General features: G+C 41.6%; 1 protein-coding gene across 4 annotated transcripts in view; it reads left to right on the forward strand.

Moving 5' to 3' along the window:
• Positions 1-14,289, forward strand: part of GTF3C1 (general transcription factor IIIC subunit 1) — a 274,627-nt gene that overhangs the window by 80,800 nt on the left and 179,538 nt on the right. For all 4 annotated transcript variants that reach the window (XM_053694472.1, XM_053694474.1, XM_053694475.1 and 1 more), the window contains exon 21: positions 11,710-11,845. In XM_053694472.1, coding sequence (XP_053550447.1) covers positions 11,710-11,845 — 136 coding nt within the window. The remainder of the gene's footprint in view (positions 1-11,709; positions 11,846-14,289) is intronic.

Consider the following 14,289-nt stretch of genomic DNA (forward strand, 5'->3'; position numbering starts at 1 on the left):
CTGTACAAACATGTCTGACGCAGAGGACACTACTTGTTCATTATGTTTAAAAGCCATGGTGGAGCCCCATAGGAGAATGTGTACTAAATGTATTGATTTCACCTTAAACAAGAATATCAATCAAGAGATTGTTGTTCCATCATTATGTCCTAATCCTTCTTCAAAGAAGGAACATCTTTTGCATAATCTAGACGTGGTCCGTGCCTTGAAGTTTTACTTACAGGCTACTAAAGATTTTTGTCAAACATCTAACCTGTTTGTTGTTTACTCTGGACAGAGGAGAGGTCAAAAGGCCTCGGCAACCTCTCTTTCTTTTTGGCTTCGGAGTATAATCCGTTTAGCCTATGAGACTGCTGGACAGCAGCCTCCTGAAAGGATTACAGCTCATTCCACTAGAGCTGTGGCTTCCACCTGGGCCTTTAAAAATGAGGCCTCTGTTGAACAGATTTGCAAGGCTGCGACTTGGTCTTCGCTTCATACCTTTTCCAAATTTTACAAATTTGATACTTTTGCTTCTTCGGAGGCTGTTTTTGGGAGAAAGGTTCTACAGGCAGTGGTTCCTTCTGTTTAAGTAACTGCCTTGTCCCTCCCATCATCCATGTACTTTAGCTTTGGTATTGGTATCCCACAAGTAATGGATGATCCGTGGACTGGATACACTTAACAAGAGAAAACATAATTTATGCTTACCTGATAAATTTATTTCTCTTGTAGTGTGTTCAGTCCACGGCCCGCCCTGTCCTTTTCAGGCAGGTCTAAATTTTAATTAAACTACAGTCACCACTGCACCCTATGGTTTCTCCTTTCTCGGCTTGTTTCGGTCGAATGACTGGATATGGCAGTGAGGGGAGGAGCTATATAGCAGCTCTGCTGTGGGTGATCCTCTTGCAACTTCCTGTTGGGAAGGAGAATATCCCACAAGTAATGGATGATCCGTGGACTGGATACACTTAACAAGAGAAAACATAATTTATGCTTACCTGATAAATTTATTTCTCTTGTAGTGTGTTCAGTCCACGGCCCGCCCTGTCCTTTTCAGGCAGGTCTAAATTTTAATTAAACTTCAGTCACCACTGCACCCTATGGTTTCTCCTTTCTCTGCTTGTCTTCGGTCGAATGACTGGATATGGCAGTGAGGGGAGGAGCTATATAGCAGCTCTACTGTGGGTGATCCTCTTGCAACTTCCTGTTGGGAAGGAGAATATCCCACAAGTAATGGATGATCCGTGGACTGGATACACCACAAGAGAAATAAATTTATCAGGTAAGCATAAATTATGTTTTTTTCAGCATAAAGAAAGTTGTTATATTAAATCCTTTTCTGATATTAAACCCTATTTTACTATAGAACTTGTAGCCTCAAGAAGTAAAAGGGTTCTGCTTGCAGAAATAAATAACCTTCAGACACTTTACTTAGAAGTCTGCTTCATCTTTTTTTTTTTTTTTTAACGGATGCCTGAAAAGTTAGCAAGGAAACTTTTTTTTTTCTATTGTAATATTTCAAGAAAAGGTTCTGTAAAAGTTTTTAAATTTGACACTACCAGTAACAGCTGTATGTGCACAGATAAATACCGCTGTACTCACTGAGACACACACATCTCTTGGTGAGGAGGAACAGGCATAATACAGTATAAAATGCATTCTTTTAGACAGTATAATCAAAACATCTGACCCTTTTATACATATATTCTATTTCTCTTACATTGATGTGTCCGGTCCACGGCTTCATCGTTACTTGTGGGATATTCTCAATCCCTACAGGAAGTGACAAAGAGAGCACACAGCAGAGCTGTCCATATAGCTCCCCTCAGGCTCCACCCCCCCAGTCATTCTCTTTGCCGCTCTAAACAAGTAGCATCTCCACGGGGGTGGTAAAGAGTTTGTGGTGTTAGTTTGTAGTTTTTATTTCTTCTATCAAAAGTTTGTTATTTTAAAATAGTGCCGGCTTGTACTATTTACTCTGTAGCAGAAAGTGATGAAGAATTCTGCTGAGAGGACTATGATTTTAGCATCAGTAACTAAAATCCATTGCTGTTCCCACGCAGGACTGTTGAATACAGGAGAACTTCAGTTGGGGGGAACAGTTTGCAGGCTTAACTGCTTCAGGTATGATCAGTCATTTTTCTAACAAAACCCAGTAATGCTAGAAGACTGTCAGTAATCCCCATAGGGGAAGGTAAGCCATGTTTCTTAGACTATGTATAAAATAATGGCTTAAATAAAGGGCTTAGTTGCTGGTTGATACTATTTTGGGCTTAATCGATTGCTTCTTAGCATAATTATTTATAGTTTAGGTGTTTTTGTGACTTATAAAAACGCTTATGGGGTTTTTTATTCGCCTGGCATTTGATTAGACTCCTAATCTCCTCAGAAAGGCCCCAGCACTTTGTAATGCAGAGGGAGGAGGCCTCATTTTCGCGCCTCAGTTGCGCAGTTGTTTTTGACAAGACGGTTCATGCAGCCTCACGTGTGGTGTCCAGAGACTTCAGAGGGACTTCAGACAGGCTTATTTCTACTCCAAATAATCCCTAAGGACGGTAAAAACCTCAGCAGAAGCTGTGGCATAATACTGTAGTGTGTTTAACCGGTCAAATTCATGTTTTAGCTGCGGTTTGGGCATTAAGGGGTTAATTGAGCTGAAAATTTGTGTGCAATCTTTTCAAAGCATTAAGATAATGTGGTGAAAATTTCATTAAAATCGGATGTTTCCTTGATGGTTATTTGATGTTTTGGTAATAAAGTGTGCACTTTTATTATTTAAAGACACAGTAACGTTTTTGTCAAAAGTATTTTTTATTGCATTTTAGTGCTGTCTAAGTCTGTCAAACATGTTTGAGCCTTCAGATAGCGCTTGTTCTATATGTTTAAAAGCCATGGCGGTACCCCCATTGAATTTATGTTTGAAGTGTGCTATAGCGTCCAAGCAGTTTAAGGACCATACAATGACACTTAAAAATGTAGCCCAAGATGTATCTTTAGCTGAGGAGAGTATTTTATCTTCCCCTTCTGTGTCAACACCAGTTATGCCCGCGCAGGCAATGCCCAGCACATCTAGCGCATCGATCCCTGTTACTTTGCAGCAATTAGCAGCAGTCATGGATAATTCTCTCGCAGCTTTTTTATCCAAACTGCCAGCATTTCCAAGAAGTTCAGTTTTAAATACAGAAAATGAGCAATCAGACGCAGCGGATAATTTATCTGTAGTGCCCTCACATCAATCTGACTTGGCGGTGAGGGAGGGCCTGTCTGAGGGAGAAATTTCTGACTCAGGAAAAGTTGCTCAGCAGGCAGAGCCAGATACTATAGCATTTAAATTTAAGCTAGAGCACCTCCGCGCCCTGCTTAAGGAGGTTTTAGCTACGCTAGATGATTGTGACCCCTTGGTGGTCCCAGAAAAATTGTGTAAAATGGACAAATTCTTAGAGGTCCCGGTACACACTGATGCATTTCCGATACTTAAGAGGGTGGCGGATATTGTGACCAGGTAGTGGGAGAGACCAGGTGTACCTTTTGTTCCCCCCCCCTATATTTAAGAAAATTTTCCCCATTGTTGACCCCAGAAGGGACGCGTGGCAGACGGTCCCTAAGGTGGAGGGGGCAGTTTCAACACTAGCTAAGCGCACCACTATACCAATAGAAGACAGTTGCGCTTTCAAAGATCCTATGGATAAAAAATTGGAAGGTTTGCTTAAGAAAATATTTGTTCAACAAGGTTTTCTTCTTCAACCAATTTCTTGCATTATTCCTGCAACCACTGCAGCGGCTTTTTGGTTTGAGGAACTAGAGAACTCCCTACAGAGGGAGACCCCTTATGATGAGGTTATGGACAGAATTCACGCCCTGAAGTTGGCTAATTCTTTCATTACAGATGCCGCTCTTCAGTTAGCTAAATTAGCGGCGAAAAATTCTGGTTTTGCAATCGTGGCGCGCAGGGCGCTTTGGCTAAAATCTTGGTCGGCGGATGTGTCGTCCAAAACAAAATTGCTTAATATTCCTTTCAAGGGTAAGACCCTTTTCGGGCCAGAGTTGAAAGAGATTATTTCTGATATTACTGGAGGAAAGGGCCATGCCCTTCCACGAGATAGACCTTTCAAGGCTAAAAATAAGTCTAATTTTCGTTCCTTTCGCAATTTCAGGAACGGACCCGCTTCTACTTCTACAGCCACTAAGGAAGAGGTTAACGCTTCCCAGTCCAAACCTGCATGGAAACCTATGCAAGGCTGGAACAAGGGTAAACAGGCCAAGAAGCCTGCTGCTGCTACCAAGACAGCATGAAAGGGTAGCCCCCGATCTGGGACCGGATCTAGTAGGGGGCAGACTTTCTCTCTTTGCTCAGGCCTGGGCAAGAGATGTTCTGGATCCCTGGGCGTTAGAAATTGTCTCTCAGGGGTACCTTCTGGAATTCAAGGACCTTCCTCCAAGGGGAAGGTTCCACATGTCTCGCTTGTTTTTAGACCAGACAAAGAGACAGGCGTTCTTACTTTGCATAGAAGTTCTTTTAAAGATGGGAGTAATACACCCAGTCCCAACTGCAGTACGAGGACAGGGTTTTTTTTCTTTAAATATATTTTTATTGAGGTTATAAAGCACATTACAGTAAATATTCAACCATTGACAATAAAGATATATCAGTAATTATATACCCTAAAACATATCAGAGAGATAAAGACAAAACCATTCTGGGTATGAAATTTGTCTCTGGAAGAAAATCAGAACCATATCTATATGATAAAGAACAGTGTCAGGTATTCATTTCACTGGCATTATAAACAACGAAATTAACAACCAGAATCCAGCAAACAAAAGTACAATTATTAGACAAGTATAACCTGAGTGGATATAGATGGTAATGGAAATGGAACCTCTTTTTTATATATGATGGAAATGGACCCCAAATTGCTTTTTATATAGTTATTTTAATCTGGAAAATGGACAACGTTTGAGGCAATTGGGGGTTAGATTTTATTTGGCCACTTTTGGGCCAAGTTAGCGGGGAGAGGGAAAGGAAGTTCAGCGGGCGAGAGCCGCTCACAGTGAAATAAGGGGGGGGGGGAATGAGGGCCGGAGGTCTGTAAAATGTCAAGTTCGGAAAGTAGAGGGAGTAAACAAAGGTCTCTTTCTATAAACAGAGGGGCATACATCAAAGAAACGATTTGTTGTATATTCAGTCGAAAGGCAGGGACAGGGTTCACTCAGAATATAGTGATAAACAACATAAGGTGTATCCATAGGGCACAGTATTTCCATAGAATCCCGTTTATATATTAGTATATTAGGTTCTATTTAAGAGTTATAGATAATGTTCCATATGATATATGGCAGTCAGGTTCTTTCTCTGTTAAGGCTATCTAGTATACTTCCACATGGGTTAGGTGATTATGCTCTAGGGACTTGGCCATTGATCTTCTAATGTGTCACTATAGGAAGTAGATGTAAAAAAACTACAGAGAAATTAGAAATATTCTAGTCGTAGGCATTTTTGAGAGCATATATATTTGAGTGAAATTCAGACAGACTTAACAACAGAATCATGCAAAGCTTAAAAGTCTTTATCCCAGAGATTAAATGAGCAGGAATGCTGTGCCCAAGGAGCTTAGGATAAGAAAAAGGAAAAAAGTGACCTGTCTGAGAGCAATATGTGGGACTGGTGGGAACAGATATCATTTTGGAGGCCCTACTTAAAGGGTTATACGTGTACTAAAAATTTCAACAGAGACCAGAAATGTCTATATTAGACTCATTGCCAGCATAAACTGGGGGCACTGTATTAGTCCGTTTGCTATACTCAATCTACACCCTTATACTGCAGAGCTCAATACAACGCTTATAACTGCACACAAGTTAAATCTATATGCTAAAGGCCCTGCATTAAACTCGTTACTATACATAATATATGCCCATATACAATGGGTCCCGTATAAGACCTGTTACTATATGTAAACTTACGGGGACAAGTTTAACAGTAATTTAAACGTTAATGCCTACATGATAAATGTCTCTTGTATAATAAATAGCTTGGGAACTACTATAGTGTTAACTAAGACGCCAGCTACCGCAGATTGCGCAGTACGCTAAACTCTCAAGTATATGTAGAGGCTCTAGTAGACTATACTTCATTCTCATAGGGTACGCATCATGACCAAAAATATGTCGTCCAGGACAGACTGGGAAGGGAGCGTGAGGGGATAGGCATAGTAGTAAATTGCTATAATACCAAACATCAAGTGAACCACATATGAAACTGAGTCAACCTGCATCTCAACCTAGGGAATACTTTAGTCTGGGCTGTATACTAAGAATTGTTTGAAAGGACTCAAAAATAGGGAACTTGCTAAATATTTCAGAAGTGACATAACACAACTAGCAGTTCACACATGGGTAACACAGGTAACAGCATATAGGAATTATGAACAGATGAAGAGAATGAGATAATCATATTAACAAAAATAAAAAATAAAAAACTGCAAATAACTGGAGTTGATCTATGCGCTGTCAGTTAATAGTTATCATATGTGAAATTGCAACGGCAGCTACCAACATGGCTGCAGGATCAGAGCTATAGTGAGAAGTCATCAGTAAACCCTAACACCAAACAAGTTCATGGCTCACCACTAGGATAAGTTAGAGTTAACAGGCCGGAGGGTGCCAACACAGCTTCGGGTATAGCACTGTAGATTGTCTCTGCCTCATCCGATACCAGTTCGCGGGGGCCAGTGGGCGAGATGAATGAGGTCATCAGCTGATTGCCAGAATCTCACAAGTCCCCGAAGCTGCATAGAGGCCATCAGCCAAAGGTAAGAGGCAACCAACAAATCAGCCTTCTTTTTATCTGTCAGAAGACGGAGCAGAGGCTCCACAGTAGGGTTGGGAGCCGAGAGTGGGTCGGGGGTTCTTTGTTCCGCATATGTGAGGGTGATCTTGTCCCTGCGCTGCTCACAGGTTTCCAAGGCAGGAGTCTCAATCTGGTCATCCCTGTTAGTCAAGTCTAGAGTGGGAAGCAGCCAGGGAGAGGTAGATTGGGTGTTAGACTGCTGGCTCCCCTCTGTCTCTAGTGCCGTAGTGTCATCGGTAGGGCTAGTGACCGCATCCTTCAGAGACTGAGCAAGATCAGCGAACTGGGCAGACATTTTCTCTTCCAGCCATACAAGCCAGGATCCGACGGTGTCGTAAGATATCTGAGCATCCATGTTAGCGATATCACCGTGAGCAGCAGAGGTGAAGAAATTGCGGAATAGAATCTGCTCTTAGGTTACTCCATTGCCGTGGCGATATGTATCTACTCCCTCAGACTTCAGCAATCCACCATGCCCAGAAACGATCACTCAAAGGGTTAGACATGCATATGCTGTAGAAAGTAATTGCCCCATTCTGATAATAGGAGGATGTACTCTCTCTTCTCTATTCTGCTGTTAGATATGGCGATCGCCTGCAGACAAGTAAAAGTTGTGTGTATATGCGATCTAGACAAGATGGCGTCAATTAACGCTTCTCTGCTTCTCATTGACTTTTGCTTATTTCAGGATGTGTCTCCAGTCTTTAAAATCCAGCCTTTACAGAACTTTTCTCTGCTCTACATAGCTTTAGGACTCAAAGGAACTACTCTGTTAAGGGTGTAATCTAGGGTTATAACATATCTTTTAACCCAGCTTTACGGAGCTCCAGAGAGATGCGACTATCCCAGAGCCCTACTAGGCTCCGCCCCCCGAGGACGGGGTTTTTACTCAAACCTGTTTGTAGTTCCCAAAAAGGAAGGAACTTTCAGGCCAATTCTGGACTTAAAAATCCTAAACAAATTTCTCAGAGTTCCATCATTAAAGATGGAAACTATCCGGACAATCTTACCGATGATCCAGGAGGGTCAATATATGACTACCGTGGATTTAAAGGATGCGTACCTGCATATTCCTATCCGCAAGGATCACCATCAGTTCCTAAGGTTCGCCTTCATGGACAAGCATTATCAGTTTGTGGCTCTTCCCTTCGGGTTGGCCACCGCTCCAAGAATTTTCACGAAGGTGCTAGGGTCCCTTCTAGCGGTTCTAAGACCGCGGGGCATTGCAGTAGCACCTTACCTAGACGATATCTTAATACAAGTGTCGTCTTTTCACAGAGCAAAGGTGCATACAGGCATTGTGTTGGCCTTTCTAAGATCTCGCGGGTGGAAGGTGAACGTAGAAAAAAGTTCTCTGTCCCCGGTCACAAGGGTTCCCTTCCTGGGAACAATAATAGACTCAATAGAAATGAAAATCTTTCTGACGGAGGTCAGGAAGTTAAAACTTTCGAATTCCTGTCGAGTTCTTCATGCCAATCCTCAGCCTTCTGTGGCTCGGTGCATGGAGGTAATCGGTCTAATGGTTGCAGCAATGGACACAGTCCCCTTTGCCAGAATTCATTTGAAACCACTGCAACTGTGCATGCTCAAACAGTGGAATGGGGATTATGCAGATTTGTTTCCCCAGATACAAATGGACCAGATAACCAGAGAATCGCTCCTCTGGTGGTTGTCTCAGGATCACCTGTCTCAGGGAATGAGTTTCCGCAGACCGGAGTGGATCATTGTCATGACCGACGCCAGTCTCTTAGGCTGGGGTGCGGTCTGGAACTCCCTGAAAGCTCAGGGTCTATGGTCTCGGGAGGAATCTCTTCTCCCGATAAACATTTTAGTATTGAGAGCGATATTCAATGCGCTCCAGGCCTGGCCTCAGCTGGCGGAGGCCAAATTAATCAGATTTCAGTCGGACAACATAGAACTGGACCTGATGGCGTCCCGCCAGAACTCAAAAATTCCCCTTTATGGGTCCAGGTCCAGGGATCCCAAGGCGACATTGATAGATACTCTAGCAACGCCTTGGTCATTCAATCTGGCTTATGTATTTCCACCGTTTCCTCTTCTCCCTCGGCTAGTAGCCAGAATCAAACAGGAGAAGGCTTCAGAAATTCTGATAGCTCCTGCGTGGCCTCGCAGGACTTGGTATGCAGACTTGGTGGATATGTCATCGGCTCCACCATGGAAGCTACCTTTGAGGCAGGACCTTCTAATCCAAGGTCCATTCAAACATCCAAACCTAGTTTCTCTGCAACTGACTGCTTGGAGATTGAACGCTTAATTCTAGCTAAGCGTGGGTTCTCTGAATCAGTTATAAATACTCTGATCCAGGCTAGAAAGCCTGTTGCTAGGAAAATTTATCATAAGATATGTCGAAAATATCTTTGTTGGTGCGAATCCAAGGGTTACTCGTGGAGTAAGATTAGGATTCCAAGGTTGTTATCTTTCCTCCAAGAAGGATTGGAGAAAGGATTGTCAGCTAGTTCGTTGAAAGGACAGATATCTGCTCTGTCTATTCTGTTACATAAGCGTCTGGCAGCTGTGCCAGATGTGCAGGCGTTTGTTCAGGCCTTAGTTAGGATCAAACCTGTTTACAGACCTGTGGCTCCTCCATGGGGTCTAAATTTAGTTCTTTCAGTTCTTCAAGGGGTTCCGTTTGAACCTCTACATTCCGTAGATATTAAGTTACTATCTTGGAAAGTTTTGTTTTTGGTTGCTATTTCTTCTGCTCGAATAGTTTCTGAATTGTCTGCTTTGCAGTGTACCTCACCCTATCTGGTGTTCCATACAGATAAGGTTGTTTTGCGTACCAAGCCTGGTTTTCTTCCAAAGGTAGTTTCCAATAAGAATATTAACCAGGAAATAGTTGTTCCTTCTCTGTGTCCTAATCCAGTTTCTAAAAAGGAACGTCAGTTACACAATCTAGATGTGGTTCGTGCTTTAAAATTCTATTTAGAAGCAACAAAAGATTTCAGACAAACATCATCCTTGTTTGTCGTTTATTCTGGTAAGAGGAGAGGTCAGAAAGCAACTGCTACCTCTCTTTCCTTCTGGCTGAAAAGCATCATCCGATTGGCTTATGAGACTGCCGGACGGCAGCCTCCTGAACGAATTACGGCTCACTCCACTAGAGCTGTGGCTTCCACATGGCCTTTCAAGAATGAGGCTTCTGTTGAACAGATTTGTAAGGCAGCAACTTGGTCTTCACTGCATACATTTGCCAAATTTTACAAATTCTATACTTTTGCTTCTTCGGAGGCTATTTTTGGGAGAAAGGTTTTACAAGCAGTGGTGCCTTCCGTTTAGGTTACCTGACTGTATCCCTCCCTTCATCCGTGTCCTAAAGCTTTGGTATTGGTTCCCACAAGTAAGGATGAAGCCGTGGACCGGACACACCAATGTAAGAGAAAACAGAATTTATGCTTACCTGATAAATTTCTTTCTCTTACGGTGTGTCCGGTCCACGGCCCACCCTGGCGATTTAGTCAGGTTTAAAATTATTTTTGTAAACTACAGTCACCACTGCACCCTATGGTTCTCCTTTTTCTCCTAACCGTCGGTCGAATGACTGGGGGGGCGGAGCCTGAGGGGAGCTATATGGACAGCTCTGCTGTGTGCTCTCTTTGCCACTTCCTGTAGGGCAGTGCTTTCCAAACTGTGTGTCGGGACACACTAGTGTGTCGGCAGCAGTGTGTAGGTGTGTCCCTGCTTCAGCACTAATTTTTTAAAATTTAATTTTTTAAAAAATTTTTTTTTGGTTTCTGACTTTCTGTCTGCCTGCTACGCATATCACATGGTTGACACGTGATTGATACCTAGGGGGTCACAGATCATCTTAACCTATTGGCGCAAATCAGTGGGAACTGAAACTATTGCCATTGGTGGCTTTGGCGGCACATTGGCTCCTGACTGCATGTGTAGTCTCCTTAATTGGCTCCTGACTGCATGTGTAGTCAGTGAGTGGGACAGCAGTGTGTTTGCAGCACGGGCAGCAGTCAATCGGACTCACCGAGCTCTGAGGGCGGCAGCTTAAATGCTGAGCTGAAGTCAGAAGTCAGTGGGGTTTCTTTGCAACTAGCTCCTGCTCTTGATATATGGATAGGAAGGGGAAGCTTAAAAATGCTTAATGATGAAATGCGAGTGTATTTATCTAATATTCCACCAAATATTCAGACATTGTGTCCATCCTATCAATCTTATACATCCTATTAAAATAGTAAGTAGCTATTGGTGATATTAAACTTTTGTTTAATTCTTGCACATACTTACTGTTACTTGTAAATACATTTTATTATTATATAATTTATGTATGTGTCCGTATCTCTTAAAACAAGTTAGTTTAACATCCTGTTTGCTAGTACAACTGAATTACTGTGTCGCGAAATGATGTAGGGCTAAAAAGTGTGTCACCAACATGAAACGTTTGGAAAGCTCTGCTGTAGGGATTGAGAATATCCCACAAGTAAGGATGAAGCCGTGGACCGGACACACCGTAAGAGAAAGAAATTTATCAGGTAAGCAATACATTCTGTTTTCTGTCTATTGTAATTACTAGAATAGGGCTTGACATCTCGGTAGGCTGACGTTTGGGATTTGCCTACAGATAGCAATGTATCAAATACCTCTCTGGCTCCTACTTAGCTACTACATTGCTCAGAGTAGTCAAGATGGAATCTCTGTAGACCCTCATTACACCTCTGCAATCAGACAGTGTCATGGCTTACTTGCATGTTGCTTGAAGCACCTTAGATTAATATACAAAATCGTTGCTACCAGTTTGAGTGTTTTCATGCAACTCAGACAAGTTTTGATTAGTCCCGTTGCAGTACCTGGACATATGTGAGAGAGTTTTCTCCCTAACCATGGCTTTTTGTTATTTTTAGGAGTTGTCCGTTGTACTCGTGGAAAAAAAGAAATCTCTATGGGATCCGATGAAAATCTTGTAGAACAAGACATAGATGTAGAAGGAGAAGATGCACCAAACTTGGTGCGGAAATATGGTTTCCTGGAGAGTGTTCTGTAAGTTATAGACCATTTTTTAGTGTCTGCATTATAATGATGTGAAGCAATGTTCAAGATTTTAAAGGGACATTAAAAACACTGCATACACCTCCCTCTAAATATGGGTGCAGCCATATTGGAACTTAGGTTTCACCGCAAGTATCTGGTGGAGAGTTGCTGCACATGTGCAAACAAGTCAGCACTCAAATACATTGAAAACCAGATTTCATCATGGCAGCACTCATGGCTAGAGGAAGCAGGAAATAACATCAATACTAAGCTTATAAAATGTGTTTAGTGTTTTTTTTTATCCTCCACGATACAAATCGCTCCAGATTCCACAGAGGCTACAGACGCCACCGGAAATGTAAATATTAGGGTATAGATATAGCACCTCAGATCTTTTTACCTATAGCTCTGAACAAATTCTACCTAGCTAGCCTATATAATGGTAATTTTATATATGCGGTATGTTCAAAGCGCCTCAATTGGGCAAGGTATTGACGTGTTGGTCACTATTATGTGGCTAAATGACTCTTGAGTTTGTTAGTCGAGTGAGTTGATTTGGGGTAAAAACAACATTTATTACATATAATAAAAAGTACAATAAAACATAAAATGTGGATCCACACTAAACAAAGTAATCTATAACCAAGTTATCTATAACAACTTGAAAGTGGTTATATGTGAGGTGTTAGCTCACAATAAAATTAAGATGGGTGTGAAGGTGTATATTTCATACCGTCCAGCTACCTCCTACTCTAATAAGACATAGCAAAGGGGTGTGAAGGTGTATATTTCATACCGTCCAGCTACCTCCTACTCTAATAAGACATAGCAAAGGGGTGTGAAGGTGTATATTTCATACCGTCCAGCTACCTCCTACTCTAATAAGACATAGCAAAGGGGTGTCAAGGTGTATATTTCATACCGTCCAGCTACCTCCTACTCTAATAAGACATAGCAAAGGGGTGTCAAGGTGTATATTTCATACCGTCCAGCTACCTCCTACTCTAATAAGACATAGCAAAGGGGTGTGAAGGTGTATATTTCATACCGTCCAGCTACCTCCTACTCTAATAAGACATAGCAAAGGGGTGTGAAGGTGTATATTTCATACCGTCCAGCTACCTCCTACTCTAATAAGACATAGCAAAGGGGTGTGAAGGTGTATATTTCATACCGTCCAGCTACCTCCTACTCTAATAAGACATAGCAAAGGGGTGTGAAGGTGTATATTTCATACCGTCCAGCTACCTCCTACTCTAATAAGACATAGCAAAGGGGTGTGAAGGTGTATATTTCATACCGTCCAGCTACCTCCTACTCTAATAAGACATAGCAAAGGGGTGTGAAGGTGTATATTTCATACCGTCCAGCTACCTCCTACTCTAATAAGACATAGCAAAGGGGTGTGAAGGTGTATATTTCATACCGTCCAGCTACCTCCTACTCTAATAAGACATAGCAAAGGGGTGTGAAGGTGTATATTTCATACCGTCCAGCTACCTCCTACTCTAATAAGACATAGCAAAGGGGTGTGAAGGTGTATATTTCATACCGTCCAGCTACCTCCTACTCTAATAAGACATAGCAAAGGGGTGTCAAGGATCTATACAGCGGATGGATTCAGCTTGTGTTTAGATGCTTAGGATCACAGTTGACACCTATAATAATGCAAATATTGCACTGCTCCAAATTTATAAGGGATAAACCTATATTAACAAACCCCTGTGGCTCATCATGAAGTGGATGATTGTGTGATGATGTGTGCTAAAACGTTGTGAGTGGCAAAAAATAATAATGATAAATGCAAAAAAAAAATTGCAGAAAATGATGGTGGCAAAGGATGTGCAAACCTTTTCTGGCGGTGTCAGATGTGAAAAAAACACAAAAATAGTAAATTGTATGTGTGAATTAATACGAAATCAAAAAATGAAAAATAAATGAATGCGTGAGTCAATTCAAATGAAAAAAGTCAGTTAATCCTGATGCAAGTGGTGAACAAATGTGTGTGTATACAATATATATAGATAGATAGATATATAGATAGATAGATAGATAGATAGATAGATAGATAGATATATAGATAGATATGTATATATAGTGGAAAAAACAACAATAAGGCAAAAATTAAAAAATAAAGATAAAAGTCAAACTTGTTTCCTGGTGGTGCGAAGTCTGGTGTAGAGATCCTATAAAGTAATGTCTCTCTGTTATCGGCTTTGAATCCTGATGTATATCCTGATGTATATCCTGATGTATATCCTGATGTATATCCTGATGTATATCCTGTGGAAATGTAAAAAAGATAGTGTAGAACGTCCCAGCTTTGAATAAAAAGTAGAAATTGAGCTTACCAGCTAGTAGTCAACACGTTTCGGCCCTGCAAGGCCTTTATCAAGACTAGTAACTGGTGGCCCTTTATACTGAATTTTGAACCCAATTTGTTTAATTGGGGG

This window comes from Bombina bombina, chromosome 11 (genome assembly GCF_027579735.1).
Source record: "Bombina bombina isolate aBomBom1 chromosome 11, aBomBom1.pri, whole genome shotgun sequence".
NCBI classification, from domain to species: Eukaryota; Metazoa; Chordata; class Amphibia; order Anura; family Bombinatoridae; genus Bombina; species Bombina bombina.